The sequence below is a fragment of the Paramisgurnus dabryanus genome, chromosome 8 (assembly GCF_030506205.2).
Source record: "Paramisgurnus dabryanus chromosome 8, PD_genome_1.1, whole genome shotgun sequence".
Lineage (NCBI taxonomy): Eukaryota > Metazoa > Chordata > Actinopteri > Cypriniformes > Cobitidae > Paramisgurnus > Paramisgurnus dabryanus.
The window spans coordinates 18,998,799-19,022,127 of NC_133344.1; the positions used below are offsets into that span (position 1 = coordinate 18,998,799).

Below are 23,329 nucleotides of genomic sequence, written 5' to 3' on the forward strand. Positions count from 1 at the left end.
TGCCAATAAAATCTCTGTACTGGTGTCTCGTGACACAACGCAACCACAGTTTACCAGGGGCATGTTCAATCTCACACCGGTGCGCAACGTTTTGCTACGGTTTCCGGGTTGAACGACATGTTTCCTGGAAACGGTGTGCAACGGAATGCAACAGGTTTTAGAAGCGTTTTCTCTTGTTTGGTGGGTGTGTCAGAAATGTCAGCCCAATCAGCGGCAAGATGTATAAAACCACGCGATAGTAAAGAGACAGCTCTCTCAATGGGTTCAAGTTGGAATGTTGTCTTTCATTTTGGACAGTAAGGTCAGTGATTGTAACATCGAGGGTATTTTACAGTATTAAACACACATTTATAACGATTTCATCAGGCTTTAGAAACATTTAAAAAAGAACACAAAGAATGGCCTCTCAGCTACCGTAGTTGCAACTCTTGCGTCATCACAACAGGGTGTTCAATGCATCACCGTTTCAGTTTAATAAACGTTGTGCTACGTTTTGTCGGGGCTGAACGCAGCCCAGCAGCAGCAGCACCACCGACGTCGTTGAGATAAATGATTACAGAATGCAAATGTGTTTCCTCTGAAGATCTCACAGATGTTAAAATACGCGATGTGTTTTAGAAATAATTTTAGGTGTATAGAGAGGTAAATGGATACCAGCCAAAATGGACACGTTTGGATTAATAAATCTCTGTGCGTTTCTCCTGCACTCGGCGGTGAGTCTTTCATTATGCAAATGAGTTAAAAAAAAGTAGTTTTTGAAAGTTTTGTGGCATTCAGAAAAAGTTTAATATGAGTTTTCTTTACTTTACGATACTTAAAATGCCTAAATAAAACCTTAATTAATTATTTACTTAAAAACAATGTTAAAAGTGTCTTCTTTATTTATTATACAATATTTAATAATTTATAATGTATTAAAAATGCTGTTTTATTAGTTTTTATGACCTGATATATACTAATATATAATCAAGGAAACCAAAAGAAAAATAATCAGTTGCACATTATTCAGCCTTTGAGAAAGAGATAAGCAGGCACAATAGAGTTAAATAATAATAAATTGATGGTTGATAGAAAATGATGATAAGTACATTCAGTTTGATTTCCAGAGACTCTTTGGAAACTAGACTGTCCAGATCTAAGTTGACATTTTAGAGTTCAACAAAGGCAGGCACCTGGGGATCCCAAATAAAGAGGCATATTCAGGTTGGCGTGGGATACTCTGGTAATGGGGGAATAAAAAGAGACCTCACACAAATGAAGGTGTACTGTTGCTGCTCTCAGAAAAGGCCTCGCACAAAGAAAACCTTTCCTTTACACACGGGGATTTAAAGGCTAAAAACGCATGTTTTGGGTCTTTTCTTTTTGTTATGATGTTTTCCCAAGCAGTGTATATGTCTTATTATTTTGTTTCTACAGATTTTCTTCAGATTTGCTGTGAGTGATGTTTGCTGCATCAGTTCATCGGGTAAACTGTGGGTTCACAGCAATGAAAAATTGTTCAATGTGTCTATGAGCAAGCCTGGCATAACTCCACTTCGCAATAGAAGGTTCACACAACTATCATTTTCCAAATCTGTATATTCATTTGAAGTTAGGGAAGACACACCCCCTGGTAAGCATTGTTTAAGGTTTTGTTTATTCCATATGTGACCTTGCCTGAGAAAACTCAGCAAAAGTAATTTGTCTACATAAAAACATCTTACATAATGTAAAGAAAAATAACCTTGATATCCTTAGTATTGACTGAGTAAGGCCATGTAAATGACTGAAATCAATGAATGAAATGCTTTGATGCTTCAAATCTCATTATGAAATTTGTATTATTCCTTATTTAATGTTCCAGTTTTTAAAAGTCTACAAACAGTAATCCTTCAGTACCATCAGTACCCACAATCATTTTCTTTCTGGTGTAAATCAGGCAGTAATGTCTAATATTGTGTATTAATCCAAATTTTAATACACATTATTACATTTAATACACATTATATATACATTTAATACACATGCATGCATTTACCTCAGACTGCCACTAAATAACTAATTCTGTCACAGGGACGATAGTTGGACATGTGGAGGTTTTATATGACGAGGAACTTGCAAAGTCAGTGTACTCTGTGCTGGAAGATGATGGTGATGGCCTTTTCCTACTCGACCCACATTCCGGGAAATTCCTCTTGTCCCGTGCTGTGGATTTTGAGATGGAGCGATACTACATCCTGACCGTTGCAGCACAACAAGGGGACGGGCAGCTCAATAGGGTCCGGGTGTATTTCAACGTGATTGATGTCAATGACAACCCTCCAGTTTTCAGTCAAAATACCTTTCTTGTCTCTGTGTTGGAGGACTCACCTGTTGGAATGTGTTTTCTCACTCTGAATGTTTCAGATGCAGATGACGGTAAGTTTATAATAGCGGCAACACTGCACTTATAAAGGATATTATGCATTTATTTAGTGCTCTTAGATTTTGATTTATTGTTTTGGGTTGTTTGTTAAATGTTAAGGGGATAGTTCACCCAATAACGAAAATTCTGTCATAATTTACTCACTTAATGTTCTTCGAAACCTGTAAGAGTTTCTTCTTTCTTCTTCTGTTGAACACAAAAGAAGATATTTTGATGATGGAAACCACACAGATAACGGTCCCCATTAACTACCATTGTAGGGTACAAAACAAACAAAATAGGCGTGACACTCAAAGTGGGTGCTATCAAGTACAGAAGTCAATGGGTACCGTCAACTGTTACCATAATTTATCAAAATATCTTTTTTTGTGTTCAACAGAATAAAGAAACAGGTGTAGGAACAACATGAGGGTAAATAAAAGATGACCGAGCTTGGGTGAACTATCCCGTTAATGTGTTTACAACTTTTGACCCTAAAGGAAGATACAGTAAAAGATTTGCTAAAGAAATTTGTGTTGACATAACTAGCCCAAGTAAATTTGGCACAATTAATGATACCCACAATTTCTTTTCAGTCTTGCCTCAGGCACAAAACCTCCAAGCCCAACAGGGTTTAAATAGGGAAATTCCGAACAGACCAAAGCAGTCTGATTAAATCTTACGTCATTTCTCCTTTGTAATCCTCCTGAGCAGATGAATAGGGGTCTCTCTCATGGGGATACTGGATTCTGCTAATAATGGACAACCTGCTTTGCTCTTATATATCATGTTCAGGATGAAACTTCTTATGTGTTCTAGTGCACAGTGAAATTCACACATTGTTTCTTATCTCCTGATCTTTGGTCTTTTGAACCTTTGAGGCTTTTTGACTCAGTAACTTTAACTTTAATAGCCAAAAATACATTGGTTGGGTCAAAATCATTAGGATATTAAGTAAAGATCATGTTTTACGAAGATATTGTGTACATTTCCTACTGTAAATATCAAAATATATATATTTATTTTAGTAATATGTGTACTTTATATAATAGTAATTTCCAACTTTAACTTATCATCTTGTAAACATGGCTTTGTTATTTGCACTTTTTCTTAGCTCATTGACAAAATGTTAAGTCCTTACTCATTTGTAAGTTGCTTTGGATAAAAGCATCAGCTAAATTAAAGGCGGGGTGCATGATTTTTTAAAAACAATTTGGTAAAGGGAGTCGGGCGACTACCAAAACACACTTGTAGCCAATCAGCAGTAAGGGGCGTGTCTACTAACCAACATCGTTGCCTGGGTTGCGTATGTGGCGGGTCTATCAAAAGAAGGTCCAGATTGTATTGGGGTAGGGGCGTGTTTGTTTAGGTGATTTAAAAAATCAACATTGGCTTTCAGAGATCATGCACTTAAAAATTTTTGCCTAAGATTGTATTTGATGTCTAGTTTGGATTTTTAATAAGTTTTATTAGTTTCAATCCATGATTTACTCGCTTTAATTACCTTTATTTGTTTCATGTATGTGTATGTAACAGGTATATATGGAAAAGTGGATTTGGTGGTGACATCAGAAGATCCTGAATGCAAATTTTCCATAAACCAGCATGGGGCGCTGTGTTTAAAAGGTGATTTAGACAGAGAAAGAGTCTCGACACATAGCCTCCTCGTACATGCCAGTGATCGAGCTTTACCACCAGATGTTCGGCTCACAACCTCAGCCCAAGTGACCATTTACATTCTGGATGTCAATGACAACCCACCTCTCATCACAACACCCCACACTGTTATATTTCCAGAGGATGCCCCCCTTAATTCGGTGGTTACGGTGGTTCAAGCCACAGATGCTGATTCTGGTCTCAATGCTGAAATAGTTTTCAGCTTAAAGAATCCGACAGAAGACACGTTCAGTATAAACAGCTCAACTGGAGTCATGTACCTGCAAAGGCTGTTAGACAGGGAACTTAACGATGCCATTACAGTCACAGTAAAAGTCAAAGACAAAGGTGTACCTCAGTTGTTCAGCTCATTCAACCTCACTGTGCTAATCGAGGATGTCAATGACCACAATCCAGAGTTCACCCAAAGCTCCTACAACCTCACAATATATGAGGATGTTCCACGTGGAGCAAGCCTTCTCAGGGTTCATGCATCTGATCAAGACATTGGTTTGAACGGGGACGTGCGGTTTTACATCTCAGAGAAAGGCTTCATGATAGACTCGGTTCTAGGTGTGCTTTCAGTGATGGATGAGATGGATCGTGAGAAGAAGGCTTTTTACAGTTTTCCAGTCACGGCAGTAGACCAGGGTCACGTTCAACGGTCTGCCACAGCAACCATCAATATCACAATCGTAGATGTTAATGACTGTGTGCCTAGTTTTTCCTCTGAATCGCTGACCTTACATGTGCTTGAAAATGGAGAGGATTCTACTCAGAACATTCATCAGGTACTTAAAGTATAGTGGGTGGTTTCCCGGACAGGGATTAGACTAGTCCTAGACTAAAATAAATGTAAGAACAGTGCAAACTGAAAACTTGTACTGATATCTTAAAATACTGCAGTGTCCTTTGTTTAGCCTCAAAATACACAAGTTATGTATTTTAATAAGAAATGTTTGTTAAAACTAGTTATATTTTCTAAGTAAACTAAGGCCTAAACCTGGCTTAAGCTAATCATTGTCTGGGAAACCACCCCTAGATCATGTAAAGAGGAAATACGGGGGACATAATTCTGGTTTATTTAGCTTAAAGAGATATTCTCCCAAAAATTTAATTTCTGTCATCATTTACTCACTCTCATGTTGTTACAAACCTGTATAAATGTCTTTGATCTGATGAACACGAAGGAAGATATTTTAAGGAATGTTTGTAATCAAACCTAAAGTATAAAGGAACACTTTAAGTCAATGGGGCCCTTTGATCGGTTTTCATTTTTGGGTGAACTATCTCTTTAAATTCAATAGATGTTTAACTTTTTATCTGTTCTTTCATTTATGGATTTTCCTAAATTGTTCAATGCATCTTTTGTAGATATACGCAGTTGATGATGACCTGGATGTGAACAGTTTACTGACCTACTCTATAGAGTCGGGTAATGAAGAGGGGCTTTTTTTACTTCATCTCAATGGGACGTTCCACATCCTAGAAAATCTTGACCGGGAATCGAAAAGTCAGCACATGCTGAAAGTGATCGCTGTTGATTCAGGTATTCACTTGCATATCTGAGAGTCATCTGCTTCAAGACCCTAATGGCTGTAACCACTTTTTGAAAGTAAAAAAAAAAAATGTGATCCTGTCTGTGAAATCCAGGCTAAAGTCTCATAATCTAGTTTCACTGATTTTCACAGATTGAGTCGCGTGTACTTTCGTTCATTCATTATTCATGAGCATTTGTTCAGTTCTTTGATCTTACTTTTTAGGTTTTCCATCACTGACAGGCACAGGGACCTTGATTATTATTGTCGATGATGTCAATGACAATATTCCAGTATTTGATGAGGACACATTTGATACTCGTGTGTCAGAGGATGCTTCTGTTGAAACTGTGTTTGGGAGAGTTTCAGCATCAGACATAGATGACGGTTCTAATACACCACTAAGGTAATTTAATAAGTAGATTATAGTGTGGTTATAATATTGCCATTTATGTTAAAACTCACAGCTTTATGCCTGTGTAATAATAATTATGAATTATGTTCACTAGTAAATTTTGTTTTGTTGTTCTTTGTACAATGACGGAACTTAAGCTAAGCATTTACCATGTCAAAAGTCTTGTGCCAGTACTATCTTCATGGTACTTGCAGCGCATTCAAGCTATATGTTATATCAGTGTGTGTTCCCTGGAATGAAACTCATGATCTTTTGCACTGCTAACACAATGCTGTACCAGCTGAGCTATATACCATGGTACTGAGATTCATGTTCCATTTTTACTGTACAAGGTACTTTAAAGTCCCTTTAGCAAACCCTATCTAAAAACCTAGTATAATAGAGTGCCGCAGGGATTTTTGTAGGCAAAACCCGGAAGCGAGTTAGCATTTTAGCAATGTTTTTTTATGGGATTTCACTTAAACACTTCAAATAAGATCTTGGGTTATCAATCCCAATGACGGTAGTGAGCAGGCAGAGATTGTATCCAAAGTTAACTTAACTTTGAAAGTAATGCAACAGGCAAACATAATCCAAACTAAGAACAAGCAAACATGACCACAAGCAAAGTAAACACGTATAACAACCAACATCAGACAAGGCACACACTGGGATTAAATACACTGGGTAATGAGGGATAACAAGAGACACCCGCGAAACAATCAACACACAGACCAATAAACAAAAAAACTACTCAAAACTACAAAAATGAACGAGACAGACAAAACTTCAAAATAAGAGTCCTTAAATGTGAGAGACAGAACGGATTCATGACACCCAGGATTTTTTTACATTTTATTTTACGACATAAAACACCAGTTATACCCTCACTCATGACTTTTAAAGCTTTTACGTGTCTTGGTGGTTGCTAACAAGTTGCTACATGGGACTACAGACGAAAATAACATGTTTTTAAATGTTTTAAATAAAGTTTGAAAGAGCTGTCCAAAGCTTGCCCTACTGGAAAAAGCAGCATACCAGCATATGTTGTGTTTTGGCGCTGGTTTGCTGGTGACCACCAGCTAAACCAGCATAGACCAGCATGGGAATTATGCTGATCTATGCTGTTTTTTTCAGAAGGGTGGTGGTGGTGATGACGTTGAAGTCGAGTGGCCGTGGTGTAGTTCGCTTGTAGCCTAAGGTTAGCTTTTTATTTCTGCATTTAGACTTCAAAATTCATAAAAGTTGTGTTCATCTGTAAAGGACAAACATAAAAGTGTCTTAAACTTTTGGTAAACACAGAGGTTACTGTTTGTGATAATCCAAAAGTCTATGGGAAAAATTAATGGGCTTTTTGTAAAGGGAACCAGTGTCCTGCTAACTTCCAGGTTGTCCTACAGAAATGCGTCATCCCTACGGCACTCTTTTGTATTTTTTGAGACTTTATAGTTGTGTCACTGAAATTGTTTTGTTTTTAAAACTTTTTACATAATTGCAGATATTATTTAGATGGATCAGATGTTCCCCTTTCCATCAATGAAACATCTGGAGAGTTGTTCACCATAAGTGCACTGGACCGAGAGGTGGTGGCTTCTTACAGGTTCTTCGTGTTTGTGACTGATGGACATCCCACACGGATGCTTTCCAGCTCAGCTGCTGTTTCAGTAACTGTAGAGGATGTAAATGATCATACTCCAGCATTTCTTTATGGACCATATGTGGCCAATGTTCCTGCTGGAATAGCCAAAGGTGACTCAATGCAGACCTTAAAGGGACAATATTATGCCCATTTTTACAAGATAAAATAAGATAATATAAGTCTCAGATGTACCTAGAATGTGTCTGTGAATACCTTTCAGATCATTTGTTATGGCATGTCCAAAATATTTGGGTGGGGAGCAATAAAGATTAGTTTTCATTGTTTGTACCTTTAAATGCAAATAAGCTACTGGTTTCGATTAAAAATAGATCTGATTCCTGTGAACACAGTCTAGGACAATAATACCTTTAGCCGTTAATGCTAGCTACAACATGCTAACAAACACATTTAGACAAGCATTTGGGTAAAATTAAACAGTCAGTGACTGTGGGCAGAGCTTTGTTAGTGTGACATCACATTAACAAGAGAATCAAAACAGGATATCTTAAGTGTAGGGTGGTTGTGTTCACACACTGCCAACACACAGTTATGTCCAAACACCTTGAAAAACATGGATTTTACATAATATGGGTCTTTTAATGGTATCTTTAGTCTATATTCAATCTCTAACTTTACACTTGCCTACCAAATCAACAGTCAATGTTTTGGGATCGATTGTCATTTAGGTTTGAAAAACTGTTGTTTTTGTATTTTACAGGATCGGTCGTGTGCTCAGTGATGGCAGAAGATGCAGATGATGGATTGAACGCCAAAATCAAATTTTCTCTTCATGGCCGATATGCCCATCTTTTTTCTATAAATTTTCTCACAGGAACGGTCTTCACTGCAGATTCAGTGAAGAGAAGAAATGACATCACGGTTGACGTTCACGTGCAAGACGGAGCAGATGATCCAAAAATCGACACAACAACATTGACTGTCAGATTTCAGAATGACTCATACTTTCCTTATATTGCAGTTCAAGTATATAAGGCCTTCCTTTCAGAGGATGAACCTACCGGGACACTGGTGGCTTATGTAACTGCAGAAACAGCAAGGAATTTACCTGTGTCCTTCTACCTGGCCTCTGGAAACTTTGGTGAGGCATTTGAGCTTCACCATAGCACTGGTGAGCTGACTGTGAAGAACCCTTTAGATTTTGAGACCGATGTGTATTTTCATCTGATAGTTGAAGCCAGAGACTCTGGGATGCCACCTTATTCATCCTATGCCGAAATTAATTTCAACATCAGCGATGTAAATGATAACCCACCTGTGTTTTCACAAAAAATCTACAGGTGTGAGGTTCATGAGAACTTGGCAGCACGCAAGGTTTGTGATATAATAGCAACTGACGCTGACTCCGGAGTGTTTGGGAAGGTGAAGTATTTTATCTTGGCTGGTAATATCGAAGGGGCATTTAAAATAGACATGAATCACGGCACTCTAACCACAACAAAGCGGTTAGATAGAGAAAAAATACCCCATTATAATCTCACAGTCAAGGCCGTCGATGAAGACAAAGTCAGTTTTTCTGCCATCGCTAAGGTTATAATCACCGTTCTTGATGTGAACGATCACGCGCCTCGATTCTCACAAATTTTCATCACAGAGGTTCCTGAGGATGCTCCTGTTGGCTTTTCGATCATACAGATAACGGCAACAGATGATGATGTTGGTGTAAATGCTGTTATTGAGTATACAATCTTAAATAGCCAAAATAAAAACTTCCCCTTCAGTATTGACAAAGCAAGTGGCATAATAATATTAGCGCACCAGCTGGACAGAGAAGATCAGGATCTTTATATAGTGAAAGTTAATGCCAATGATTCTGCCTGGAGTGTCAGCACAGACGTCACCTTTGATATTACGGATGTCAATGACAACACACCATTTTTTACTCAACCTCTGTACTCCATCACTGTGCCTGAGATGAATGACCATGAAGTGTTCCTCCTTCAAGTGAGCGCCACCGACCAAGATCTTAATCAGAATGCTCAGATCCTGTACTTTATTGACCCGCCAAATGAGCATTTTTTTGTGAATGCTTCCACTGGAGATATTTTGACCAAACAGCCCGTTTCTCTCTATGAATCTGACTCATTAATCTTGAGTTTTACAGTTGTAGCTTCTGACTGTGGCAGTGTTCCTTTGAACAGCTCCACCCTCGTCTCGGTGACATTTGTACTATACAATCGTTTCCCACCTTTGTTTTTATCCATCAGGCCGTTGGTCCCTGTCCCTTTAAACATGGAAGTGGGAACGGAGGTGATCCTGTTATCAGCAATAGATCAAGACTCTCTTGAAATGAACAACAGCATTGAGTACTTCAATAGTGGTGGAAATGGATCTCTATATTTTCAGGTAGAGCACAACAGTGGAAGAGTTTTGGTGAATAAAACTTTAAAAAACAGTCTCAACAGTATCCTGTCTCTTCAAGTCACTGCTAAAGATAAAGGTTACCCTCCGCTTTCCACCCAAAACGAAATCAGTTTCACAGTCACAGGAGAGAATCTCTTCTCACCATATTTCCCTGACAGTAAGGTTCAGTTTTTTGTTCCTGAAGATTTACCCACGGGTTCAATCATTGGAAAGATCCAAGCCAAAGATAACGATGTTGGAGTAAATGGTCTTATTTCCTATCATTTTAATAGCGGGAATGATAATGGACTGTTTTCCATACAACACTCTTCAGGGCTGATCATGCTGGTTAAAGACCTTGACTTTGAAAATTCAAAAGCCCACAATCTAAATGTCATTGCCAAAGATGGAGGCTGGCATTCCAAGATGGGGAGTATCAACATCACGGTATATGTTACAGACTTAAATGATAACCCCCCCATATTTACATCTACAGAATACATGGCCTCCGTTTCAGAAAATGCTTTAATCGGAAGCCTGGTTTTGCAAGTCAGGGCTACTGATGCAGACTCAGGGATTCATGGAGAAATCACCTATTCGCTCATTGCAGGAGATTGGAATCTCTTCAACTTAGATGGTACAAACGGCACTATTACCACTTCTGAGGTTTTCGATTTTGAGCAACATCAGCATTTTAAACTTACAGTCAAGGCCACCAACATAGGCTATCCATATTTGCACGATACTGCACACGTACACGTACAGGTCACTGGTATTAATGAATTCATCCCTGCTTTTCAAAGACATCTATACAACTTCTCAGTGTCTGAAGCTTTGCCTTTATGGACAGAAATAGGCAGAGTAGTCGCTGTAGACTATGACATGGGACCCGATGGAGATGTGTTCTACGTTCTTGCAGGACAGAGTAAAAAAGCTGGCTTTGTGGTGGATGAGCATACAGGAATAATATACATCTCCAGAGATTTGAAGAACCGGGGCCAAAATTATGATGTCCTTCGTGTGTTGGCAAAAAACAAAGGACCTATTACTGGATTTAATATGGATGAAGCTTTGATGCATATTCACATATTAGATGAAAATGACCCACCTGAGTTTGAATCTATGGTTTACGTGGTAGCAGTGCCAGAAGATGCTTTTATTGGGACAGCCATCACCAAAGTTAAAGCAGTGGACCGTGATGTGATACCGGAATGGAGCAGGTTCTTGTACAGCATAGAACATGGAAATATAAACAGTTCCTTTGTTATAGATCCAGTTAAGGGGATCATTTCAGTTCACAGTTACCTGGATAGGGAGTTGTGGCCTTTTTATAACCTCACAGTCATTGCTGTTGATGAAGGTTCACCTGCTGTAACAGGAACCACGAAAGTAACCATTACCATTGTTGATGTTAATGATAACTCACCTAAACTTGCAATCACAGAAGGCTTTATCAGGGAAAACCAACCTTCTGGTACCATGGTGTCCACCTTAACAGCAACAGATGAGGACCTTCCTCCAAATCAAGGTCCTTTCACGTACTGGCTGATGAAACCTGCTGTCGAAAACAGCTTTTCACTGACATCTGATGGGGCACTCTTTACCTCAAGGCCTCTTGATCGGGAACACAACCCTTTTTTTCACCTGCACATTGTGGTGCAAGATGCTGGTAAGCCGTCGTTGTCCTCCACCACTGTGTTTCATGTCAAAGTCCTGGATGAAAATGATAACGCACCATCGCAGAGGAACATCAATATTTTAGTGAAATATTACGGAAGCTCCTTTCCAGGAGGGCTGATCGGAAACGTGAGGCCGAACGATCGGGACGAATTGGATGGGTTCAATTGCGCCATCAGAAAGGGGCCGCTCAGAATGTTCAGTTTCCCATTCGGTATGTGTAACTTGTGGTCCTCGCCGTACCAAGGAGAGGCAACGTATAATATATCCATTGAAGCGAGTGATCAGCTCCACCCCTCTGTCAACAACAGCATCTATGTCAGTTACAAAGGCTTTACTAATGTCTCTCTAGACAACTGTGTGTTGTTCTACATTTCTATATCTACACTTGAGGAATTCCTCTCTTTAAAGTATTTAAAATTTGTCAAAGCTCTGGATAGCCTCTTTAATCTACAGGCGTCCAAAACGCACGTGTTTGGAATAAAGTTACTACAAGATAAAATGCTTCTTTTGGCTGCTGTAAAAAGCTACAACGGACAGTATCTGACTGCGGACGTGGCGAGTGGAATATCAAGCGTGCATAAACGGTTACTGGAAGGACAAAGCAATGTCACTATATCCCAAATAACCAGTGACCCCTGTACACTTCAGCCTTGCCAAAATGGCGCCACGTGCAGCAGAAACATTCACATTAGTCAAGACGTTGTTGTGCTGGAAAGCTCTAGTCTTATATTTGTATCTCCGTATTTTGCTGCAACATTCAACTGTTCCTGCCGAACAGGCTTCACAGGAGATTCGTGTGACCTGGACTTGGATGAATGCGATAAGACACCTTGTGAAAATGGAGGAACTTGCTATAACAATCCAGGAACTTATTTTTGTCAATGCAGAGATGGATTCTCAGGGCCACACTGTAATACCGTTGACAATGAATGTCAAACAGTGATGTGTCTAAATGGTGGAACGTGCTGGAACAAACAGGGAGGGTTCATCTGTGACTGCAGGCCAGGATACGAAGGTATTATCTTATGTATTTTTCCTGTGTTTATCTTATTTAAATCTATTTGATATAAACCAGTTGACCATTTATGTTCATCACAGGTCGATTTTGTGATTACATTGTTGACCACTGCGCTTCCTCCCCATGTGTAAATGGTTACTGCTTCAGTTTGTTAACTGGATATTCTTGTCAATGTCCATTTGGTAAGGCAGTATTACCTAAATTATACATGATTCAAATTATACATTATACATTAATATATATACAATAGAACCTTTATAAACATTTAAATTCATTTGAATATGCATATTTTTATTGATACCATTTCTATTTATTGTTAGGTGTAAGTGGAGTCAATTGTGAAGAACACACTTATGGCTTTCAAGAGCTTTCCTACGTCGAATTTCCTCCATTAGATCCCCAAAATAACTTCATCTCTCTGGAATTTGCAACTTTGCAGCAAAACTCTTTACTTTTCTACAACCAAGGTGACCCATCAACTTTGGAGTTCCTAGCCGTTGAAATTGTGAATGGGAGACTGTGGCTCTCTTATGATCTTGGATCTGGGGTGGTGCGATTGGTCACAGGAAAACTAGTGGCTGATGGAAGTTTTCATAACATTACTGTTAGAAGAACCGGAAATGTATGTGATTTCCATTTATCAGTCTTACTGTATATATCAAGTAATTTTGTAAAACATTTGTCAGATATTCTGGAGGTTTGCATCCCTCTGTGTCTCTCAGATAGCCTCTTTAGAAATAGACAACTGCTCTACCAATGAACCGCAAGGCTTTTGCTTATCAGAAAATGATGGATCAAAAGCAACTCAAAGGTAGAATTTCTAATGATATTTTACATCAATATAATTTTCGTAAAAGTGTGTTTAAATACTTCTTTTTTTCTACCATGTTTCCATATTTTATGTAGTTGTACTCATACCTGTAACTCTTACATGCAGGACTCTAGAAGTGACCAATAATCTGACGTTTGGTGGAATAAAGTCCATTGATGTCATTTTGCAGAGGCAAATCAGGACTCATGACTTTGTTGGATGTATGAGAAACATACAAGTGAACAACATTGGTCCAGATGCCTTCAAATCCATGAAATCCCAGAATATACTTGATCGGTCAGTCATTTAAGTAACTCTGCATACATCACTTTACACTAGGGATGCACCGAATCCAGAGTTCGGATTCGGCCGAATACTGGGCTTTTTGAAGGGGTTCGGTTTCGGCCGAATCCTAGATTTTTTTCCACCGAACCCTAGGCTTGCGATACGCTGGTTGACGTCACGCGGCCGTTGATTACACATATCGGGTGCTGACGTGGAGATGAGCTTCTTCTTTCGGTGAGCCTTAGGGGCTGGACACACCAAAACTTTTAAACACAGCTGAAAACGCCTTGAGGACGTCAAATGCCAGCTGTTTTTCAGCCGAGCGCTTGGTAGCTGTGATGCTTCAGCTGTGAGCCGGTTGGTTGCTGTGGTAATGTCCCGCCCCTCCTCCACTGTAATTGGACGGCTGTGTGAAAACTGACATTGACGAGCAGAGCTTCTCACTCAAAGTTGAATATTTTTGAACTCTCGGAGCTCAGCGCCAGTTTTCAGTGCGGAGCTGCTTGCTTATTGGAAAAACGAGTGTGTCGCAACGCATCGCTTTCATTATGCATAGGCTTATGGTAATTGTCAAAATAGTTTTTCCAATTTGTCATCCTGGCATAATGTACAGTTAAAATTAAATAAAATGAAAACTACACTGCTGTGGACGTTGCTTACTTCATTAATGTGTTTTACTGTGTTAATGGAATAAGGATGCGTGTAGGATTCGGTATTCGGTTTTGGATTCGGCCGAATCTTCAATAGTGGATTCGGTGTTCGGCCGAACCCAAAAAATCTGGATTCAGTGCATCCCTACTTTACACTACCTCTGATGGTGGTAAACTCAGACTAACTCAGGTTAACATGGTGCTAAATCTAGACTACCTCAGATTTCACACAGATATTATGCAAAATACACAGAAAATGCATCCGGGATTTGTCCGGTTTTGCTTGATTTTTGGTTCATTAACTCTTTCCCCGCCATTGACAAGTTATCTCGTCAATGAAGAGAAAAAGCTTCCCTGCCAATGACAAGTTTTTCCAGCAATCAGCAATACCGCTATTATCCACCAGGTGGTGCCCTTCCGCATCCTATAAAACCTAGTAATATCGCCCTAGAGCAAACAGCTGTATGTCCGTGTATGTTTTGAGGATCGCTCGGAATAGGATCTCTGTCAAAAGTCCTTCACAAAAATGCAATTATCTCAGCTTTTTGTATAAAAAATGTTTTTTAAGGAACCTACCCATATTTGAGAGGTGATATAAACTTAAAGAACTAGTGAAGGTAGGATGAAACTTTTTTTTTTTTAAAGCAGAGGGTCTGCTCTTTCCAACTGATAAACATTTGTATTTAATTTTGATTTATTTTGGGATATTAAATACAATTTTTATTTTGTATTATAAAAGAACATTCTTGTCCTTTGCCTCATAATGACTTGTCTTTTTGTCGTTGAGATGTCCACGGTCAGATGTTCTTCCCTGCCAGACTGTAGACTGTTTGAATGGAGGAGTTTGTGAAGACCGATGGTTTCACCATCACTGCCAGTGTAGAGATCTTTTCACAGGATCCAACTGTGCCATAAGTAATTTATTCATTCACATCTCTTATTTGTCTGTTGCTTCTGTGACAGATCAAAGTGAATGAAATTTTGTCTTTGATAGATTTGGCTGAGCAGCACATACTATCTCTCGATGGGGAGGCGCACATTGAATTTTCAGTCAAAGAAAGCTACAGGAGAAAACAGCTCCTGCAAGCCATTTTAGATGGGAAGGATGGAGACTCCCCAGGATTTGACAGTGTTGAGATCAAGATGAGGACCGTCAGAAAAAATTGTGTTTTGGTTGTGTGCTGGTGTCCAACAGCTTTTCTAAATCTTAAGGTGAGCTGTGTCAGAAGGATTTTTTAGAAACAAGTAACATACAAATTCAAGACCTTAAGGAAAATTCCTATCCTGCTATACCAAATGTATACGACTTCCATTCTTCAGTTAGACAAGACACAAGAACCAATGAGATTTAAAGTTATAGCCAATGCCGCCTTATTTGAATTAAGCATATATCTGTGATAGCATGAGGGTGAGAATGTGAACGCTGATCATTTTGTCAGTTCACATCATAAAGGTTTATCTTTCCTCCTCAGATATCAAATGGAAAACCTCTGTGTGTATTCACAAATGTCACATCTGATCATCAACTGGAGGTGCATGTAGATGTAGATGTGTCTGATGGACAGTGGCATGTTCTTCAACTGCGCAGAAGGGGGGCGCACATAACTCTGTTGCTGGAGGATCGACCTGCTGCAAACAACACCAACATCACTATATCCCAATCTGTATTCTTAGTAGAGACCATTTTTCTAGGCACAGCTCCCTTGGCAGAATCCAGAGATGAGAACTTAGGTTAGTATGTGTCTGATTTTTGTATTGAATTGTCAGTGGACACTGGGGCTAGTTGCATATGTCCATCGTTTTTCAGACAATTTTTGGATATTTTAGAAAATGTTTTAGATCTTTCAGTTGATTAAATGTAATGTTACGGGGTCCACGACCTTCAAGTCAATAAAAAGTGCGTCCATCCTTCACAAAATAAATCCAAACGGCTCCAGGATGATAAACAAAGGTCTTCTGAGGGTAATCCACGCGGTGTTGTTGTAGAAATATGCATATTTAAAACTTTATTAACGAAAATAAATACCTTACTTAGCGCTGCCATCTTAGACTCCTCTGTATTCAGGAGAGAGTATTAGCGTATTGTACGCACTTTTCTTAGTGACGTATGACAAATTTGGAGGGCGGGGGCACAGAGCAGCAGCAGAGTAGCCTCCGTAGGCTGTGTAAGCTCTCATCCTGAATGCGGACGCGACTAAGATGGCGGCGCTACCGGAAGGTATTTATTTTCGTTAATAAAGTTTTAAATATGGCTATTTCTACAACAACACCGCAGGGATTACCCTCAGAAGACCTTTTTTTATCATCCTGGAGCCGTTTGGATTTAATTTGTAAAGGATGGACGCACTTTTTTTGGACTTGAAGGTCGTGGACTATGGGTGGACCCCGTAACATTACATTTAATCAACTGAAAGATCTAAAACATTTTCTAAAATATCCGAAAATGTGTTTGTCTGAAAAACGATGGACATATGCAACTCGGACAGCTTGGGGGTGCGTAAATCATGGGTTTAATGTTATTTTTGGCCGAACTATCCCTTTAAATCCTATCCTCTATCGACACATACTGTAGTTTTGTATACAATATATACAGTCGCACTTTATTATCCACTTAGTTATTGTTATTTTTGCATAAATTCAGCACTTATTTATGGTTTTAAAATCATAGTAATTTGGTTGGCACAAAACTAATGGTCAGGTTATGTTAATCTTGTAATTAAAGGCAGGGTGCATGATCTCTGAAATCACCTAAACAAACACACCCCTACCCCAATAGAATCTGGACCTTCTTTTGATAGACCTGCCCCACACATACGCAACCCAGGCAATGATGTTGGTTAGTAGACACGCCTCTTACTGCTGATTGGCTACCAGTGTGTTTTGGTAATCGGCCTGACTCTTTTTCCAAAGTGTTTTTCAAAAATCATGCACCCCGCCTTTCAACAGAAACCCCTACATTTTGTTGCTTACCTGCTCTTGTGTTGGCTCTCCAGGTTTTAAAGGCTGTATTGAGTACATCAAATTTAATGGTCACCTTCTCCCTTTCAAAGGCTACAATGAGATAGTTGAGGCCAGATCCATCCCTGTTGACCTTCAAAATGTGTGCATTTCCCCAAACCGCTGTGTCCTCACCCCATGCCTTAAAGATTCTTGTCCTTCAGCACCCTGCTGGATTGACAAAGACTGTAGCTTTCCTTCAAATAAGGACTACTGGTGCATCTGTCTACACAATGTGTCTGGTTCTGCATGTTCTCATTCTCAAAAGAGCGCCCCCTTATGGATTGTTGCAGTCGTTTTTCCCATTGCCTTCATTTTGTTGGTTCTTGTCCTATGCATTGTCATTAAAAGACAAGGCAAACTTGGCCTTAAAGCAAAGGATGTCTACCTCAAGCCACCTCCCAAACAGCACGGCACAGATAACCTGGCGTTCAGTGCAGGACTTGCTGATGAATGTCCTCGAAACATCTGTAATGAGGGCAGCAAACAACCAGATTTGATAAAGCCAAAAGACTCAACACATGCAGTGGAAAGTTACTGTGAAGTTGGGCCACCTTGCAACTTATGTTTGGGAGGAAGTGAACTGGAATATTATGAGATTGACAGCACATACACAATCTATAGCACAGATGTTAATACCGCACAACTAGAGGACAATCCTGGTATCGATCCCAACAGGCCGCAGATTTTTCAACGTGAAACCAATCACGGACCTCCTTCACCTAAACTTAATCTAAAAACGTCTGCGGACCACTTTCACCACTGGCAACGTCAATCTCATGTCTTTAAGAGCAGACTGGCTCCTGATCTGATCGAGCCCCCACAACATCTCTCAAAAGGCGAGGTTGAAAAGTTGAATGGAACCTGGGAACATAAAGGAGAGTTTCCCACAACGCATTGCAGGACCGTCTGGTCAGGCGGGGCAATAGAGACTTCATCAGAGAGTGAAAGTCACTGCTCATTTACTTGCTCTGAATATGAATATGAACGAGAACTTTCCCTTATCAGTTCAGAAGACAACAAAGATGAACATATATCTGAAGGTAAGAAAAAATATTTTTTAAGGATGTTTTGTAGTACTGACATTACTGTTGTCTGCATCTTAGACTACTTTGAAAGCCCTGTGTGAAATAAGGTTTTACAGGTTTAAGTTATTCTAAAGTTTAGCAATGGCTCCATCAAGTGGTATAAATCATCATTAGATTTTCTGAATGTGTTGCCTATGCTTTAAATTATACAGAGAACTACTTTAATAATCACTACTAAATTGATTTACTTAAATAACAGTCTTTTAATAACAACACTTTTTAAATTTATATAAAAGGTAAAAATGATGTTTTTGACTAAAAGGTTCTTTGGGGAACCAAAATTGGTACTTCTGCGGCATTGATGTGACCCCTTTTTTAAAAGTATAATATCAATGTACACTGTCAGCTTAATGACCTAATATTTATTAAAGAACACTGTAAATTGACAAAGTTTAATTTTTTATTTTTATTTTAATTAAAACATTTTCTGCACTGTTTCAGATTTGTCCAGAGGTCAGTTTATTCTACTGGCCCCGTCACCCTTCAGAGATCATGCCACTGTCACACATCCATGTGTTCAGAGTCTTCACTGCTCCTCTGTTTCTAGTGGAGTTCAGCATCTTGAGAGTCTCCTAAATCTAGGAGTCCATTTCAGTACCTATGCTGGTGTGTTTGAGGACATAGCTGGCTTACCGACCGATACGTCAAATGATTTTCAGAGTGATCCGGAGGAAGTCATTTGAATTTTCTACGCTGGGTATTGTTTTGCTACAGTGCGTGTACATAAAGGGGCGGTTTTCCAGAAAGGGTTTAGATTAATCCAGGATGAGGCCTTATTAAAGGAATATTCCATTTTCTTAAAAGAAAAATCCAGATAATTTACTCACCACCATGTCATCCAAAATGTTGATGTCTTTCTTTGTTCAGTCCAGAAGAAATTATGTTTTTTGAGGAAAACATTGCAGGATTTTTCTCATTTTAATGGACTTTAATAGAGCCCAACATTTAATACTTAACTCAACACTTAACAGTTTTTTTCAACGGAGTTTCAAAGGTCTATAAACGATCCCAAACGAGGCATAAGGGTCTTATCTAGCAAAACGATTGTCATTTTTGACAAGAAAAATAACAAATATGCTCTTTTAAACCACAACTTTTCGTCTAGGTCTGGTCCAGCGCGACCTAACGTAAATGCGTAGTGACGTAGGGAGGTCACGTGTTACATATATAAAACGCACATTTGCGGACCATTGTAAACAATAAACTGACACAAAGACATTAATTAGTATCAGTTGACATACAACAACGTAGGAACGGTCCTCTTTCAACACACTTGTAAACACTGGGGCGGAGTTTCGCGTTCGTTCTCTGTGACCTCTTGACGTCATGACGTATTGCGTGGGGTCAGCTGGCACATCACGACCAGATCTAGATGAGAAGTTGTGGTTTAAAAGTGTATATTTGTTATTTTTATTGTCAAAAATGACAATCGTTTTGCTAGATAAGACCCTTATGCCTCGTTTGGGATCATTTAGAGTCCTTTGAAACTCCGTTGAAAAAAACTGTTAAGTGTTGAGTTAAGTGTTAATTGTTGGTGTCTATTAAAGTCCATTAAAATGAGAAAAATCCTGCAATGTTTTCCTCAAAAACATAATTTCTTCTCGACTGAAAAAAGAAAGACATCAACATTTTGGATGACATGGTGGTGAGTAAATTATCTGGATTTTTCTTTTAAGAAAATTGAATATTCCTTTAATATTAGGTCATTAAAGAAGTTTTTATAAACATACCTTACAAAAATTAAACAAAATGGTGTTTTTAAGTTAAAGCAGCTCAAACATGCATTTTAGTCTGGGACCCTGTCCGGGAAACCGTCTCTGCATAGTATACTTATTGTATGGCTATTGGAGACTAGGGGCTAGTTGTCACCCAAGTTAGTATTTCAGTGAATAATCCATGGAAATACAAAAAGACACATACACGGCAATGTAGCTGTTGGACATTTTCACTATTGCCACGATGGAAAAAAGATGCAGTTCACTAAAGGTGATCCAACCTTTTACAATGTAGCTTGATTTTCACAGGCAGGGTTACATTTATGCATGAAATCTAAAAAAAAAGAAAATAAAAAATCTTAAAACATTAAAATAACACAAAACAGCTTGTAAAGTATTTTAAGCAATGGACTGGTAGATGTACTACAGCATCTTCATCAAAATTTTTCTGAAAGGTAGAAGCTGATCTAAATGCCTGTTGATTTTCACCACAGTAATAAACAAAATTAATTTTAAACTGAAATCTTTGTGAATCTTTAAAAATTGTATGGGAACAGTTATTCAGAGGTTTAAGACCCCAACCCCATGTTGCAACCACTTTATAAGATTAATGTATTTTAAAAGATGACACAAATTCTTATTTGTCTTAATAGAAAATGGACAAATGTTTAAAACATTTGATGATAATTATTATTATACAGAACACATTAAATACATTTGATGTAATCAAAAAGACATGACAACATGTTTGTACATTGCTTTAACTTATATTAAAGCTTTAGCAATTAAAATTTTTTTTTTTACTTTGAAATTTCTAGTCAAGATTTAAAAACAAAAAACAACAACAACAACAACAACAAAAAAAACGTACACAGAAGTGCCTTAACAGGATGTACAAATGTGTTTAGCTCGCAAATGTCTTTAAGTTAATTTGAACTATTTTACCTCTAATTCTTTTCATTAAAACAGCCTTAATTTCCTGGGTTCTGAAGCAGTATATCATTGGATTAACAACAGGAGGAAGCAGACTGTACCACATAACAAGCATTACCCGAACGGCCATAGGCATTTCAGCGGTTAAATCACAAATATACACAGTACATCTGGGGATATAGTAAAGGCATATGGTTAAAAGCTGAGGACTGCATGTCGAAAATGTTTTATATCGAGCCTGAATGCTTGAGATTTTAAAAACAGATATAATAATGGCAATATAAGAAAAGATGATGAACATTAAAGGGCCCAAAAGAGTAAACATGGCCATTGCGAACGCATTTCTCCTAAGCTCGCTTTTCTCCCCGCACCCAATGCTAAATAATGAATTGAAATCACAGAAACATTGATTAATTACATCTGAAGCACAAAAGGAAAGTTTTGCAGTTTGATAAGTAAACAGAGGTAACCATCCTAAAATAACTACCCAGAATCCAACACATGCGAATGAAATAGACTGGTTGGTGATAATAGCAGGATATCTAAGGGGGTTGCATATAGCAATAAACCGATCGATGGCCATTAATAACATCAAAAATGAATTCACCGTACCTAAATGATGAACGATATACATTTGCACAAAACACGAGTAAAATTCTACATGATCATTTTTGGCTAGATATTTGGCTACCACTTTGGGCAGTGTGACCGTTCCAAAAGCGAGATCAGATACAGCGAGGTTACAAAAGATAAAATAACTGGGTTTATGAAGACTTTTTTCATATGCAATAAATGAAATGATCAAAATGTTTCCGCTGGCCAGTACTAGATAGACAAAAAGTAAAAAACTCCCTAACGCTCCATTATACTGTGAATGGACTCCTGGAATTCCAAGCAGGAAGATTTCAGTGATCCGAGTGCTACTGTTTTCTGCCATGGCTCCAAAGATCCCTTGAAACACCAAGCACAGGAAGGCTCTCACTGCAAATACATATACACAAGTAATAACGTCATGCAAAATCCATGGCATCAGTAATCTACAGTAGCAGAAACGTATTACCTTGCAGATTAATAATATGAATACTAATATAATTAACAAATGATCAAATGATCACGATTTAGCCCCATGTCTTACATTAGTCTTACTGTATACCACACGGTACTGTAACCTTAGTCTTACTGTGCATGTAAAATGAATAAATATCTTGTGTCTGCTATGTCTCAGCATGAACAACCAGAGATCCAGTAAAGCATCAGTTTATAAACTCTGTCCTCAGAGAGATGACACACTTCATGTGTTTGGTGTGACCTGATGAGTCCAATAGAATATAGATTAAGTTAAATCATGAACTGAACATGTGTCCCCTGTCCAAAGGAGGCAGTCTTATTTGTAAAACAAATTTATGTAGATTCTGTATGTTGTGTATACAGTCAGAACATATTCATTCATATACATTATAAAGAAATAATAAACTTTGTTGTAAAGAGTAGGCTAATTGCTGTTGGTAACACTTTACAATAAAATTGTATTTGAAGCGTTGCAAAACCTGCTAAGTGTGAATGGCAAGAATTCTTGTTAATTAACTTTTTTTTTTTTTGCCTAAAAGCTATATATTTCTGAATGGCCTGATGGCGGATTTGACTTGAAAGTATTTGACAAATGTATAGATTGTGTCGCGAGCATTCGGTTACAATCATTATGCCTCATTTTTGCCAGAGGTGGCATTTGTTGGCTTTTGCATCTGAACACTTCAGGGCAGTTTCCCTTATTCTAGTCCCAGACTAGCTGCCTTAATTTAAAAACATATTACACCAACATATTTTAACAATTATTTGTACAGTATGTCCTAATACTATCCTGAATTTATCTAAACCCTGTCTGGGAAGCTGCCCCTTCATTTGTTAAAATGGGGGTTCAACGGTATTTCATGCATTCTGACTTAAAAACACAGTTTAAGTGTTGGTTTCCTCATGTTAAACAAATCCAAAGTGTCAAAAAAGCAGTTGGACGTGTTACATAGTATTTCTGTGCCGAATCCACTTCGCAGGTTACCTGCTCTTGTGTTGGCTCTCCAGGTTTTAAAGGCTGTGTGGAGTACAGCAGTCAGTTCTCCAAACTACCGCTTTTTGCGCATACTCAAACCTCTGAGGCATGCTCGCTTCCCGTTTTAAAAGTGGTCA

At 38.5% G+C, this 23,329-nt stretch overlaps 2 protein-coding genes across 3 annotated transcripts; one reads left to right on the top strand and one right to left on the bottom strand.

Moving 5' to 3' along the window:
• Positions 1 to 64: 64 nt before the first annotated feature.
• On the top strand, positions 65 to 19,293 carry LOC135770928 (protocadherin Fat 4). Of its 2 annotated transcripts, none has more exons than XM_065280860.2 (17): positions 65 to 713; positions 1,417 to 1,612; positions 2,053 to 2,397; positions 3,920 to 4,830; positions 5,414 to 5,588; positions 5,803 to 5,983; positions 7,470 to 7,720; positions 8,329 to 12,666; positions 12,750 to 12,851; positions 12,990 to 13,291; positions 13,392 to 13,480; positions 13,607 to 13,777; positions 15,203 to 15,330; positions 15,410 to 15,627; positions 15,888 to 16,146; positions 17,409 to 18,455; positions 18,942 to 19,293. In XM_065280860.2, exons 1-17 carry the CDS (start codon positions 663 to 665, stop codon positions 19,181 to 19,183), a joined length of 9,006 nt encoding a protein of 3,001 aa, XP_065136932.1. In that variant the 5' UTR covers positions 65 to 662; the 3' UTR covers positions 19,184 to 19,293. The 2 variants fall into 2 exon arrangements, with proteins under 2 accessions (XP_065136932.1, XP_065136933.1); XM_065280861.2 differs by having other exon boundaries at positions 17,466 to 18,455.
• Positions 19,294 to 20,159: 866 nt separating this feature from the next.
• On the bottom strand, positions 20,160 to 22,622 carry LOC135770388 (olfactory receptor 1500-like). The gene has a single exon (XM_065280085.2). It carries the CDS (start codon positions 22,176 to 22,178, stop codon positions 21,120 to 21,122), a length of 1,059 nt encoding a protein of 352 aa, XP_065136157.2. The 5' UTR covers positions 22,179 to 22,622; the 3' UTR covers positions 20,160 to 21,119.
• Positions 22,623 to 23,329: the final 707 nt, after the last annotated feature.

Bases quoted from the DNA above. Each gene is read 5' to 3' on its own strand.
- LOC135770928 (XM_065280860.2), top strand. From the start codon at position 663: ATGGACACGTTTGGATTAATAAATCTCTGTGCGTTTCTCCTGCACTCG. The intron at 4,831-5,413 runs GTACTTAAAGTA...CATCTTTTGTAG, and splicing joins CTACTCAGAACATTCATCAG to ATATACGCAGTTGATGATGA. The intron at 13,292-13,391 runs GTATGTGATTTC...TGTGTCTCTCAG, and splicing joins CTGTTAGAAGAACCGGAAAT to ATAGCCTCTTTAGAAATAGA.
- LOC135770388 (XM_065280085.2), bottom strand. From the start codon at position 22,178: ATGCCATGGATTTTGCATGACGTTATTACTTGTGTATATGTATTTGCA.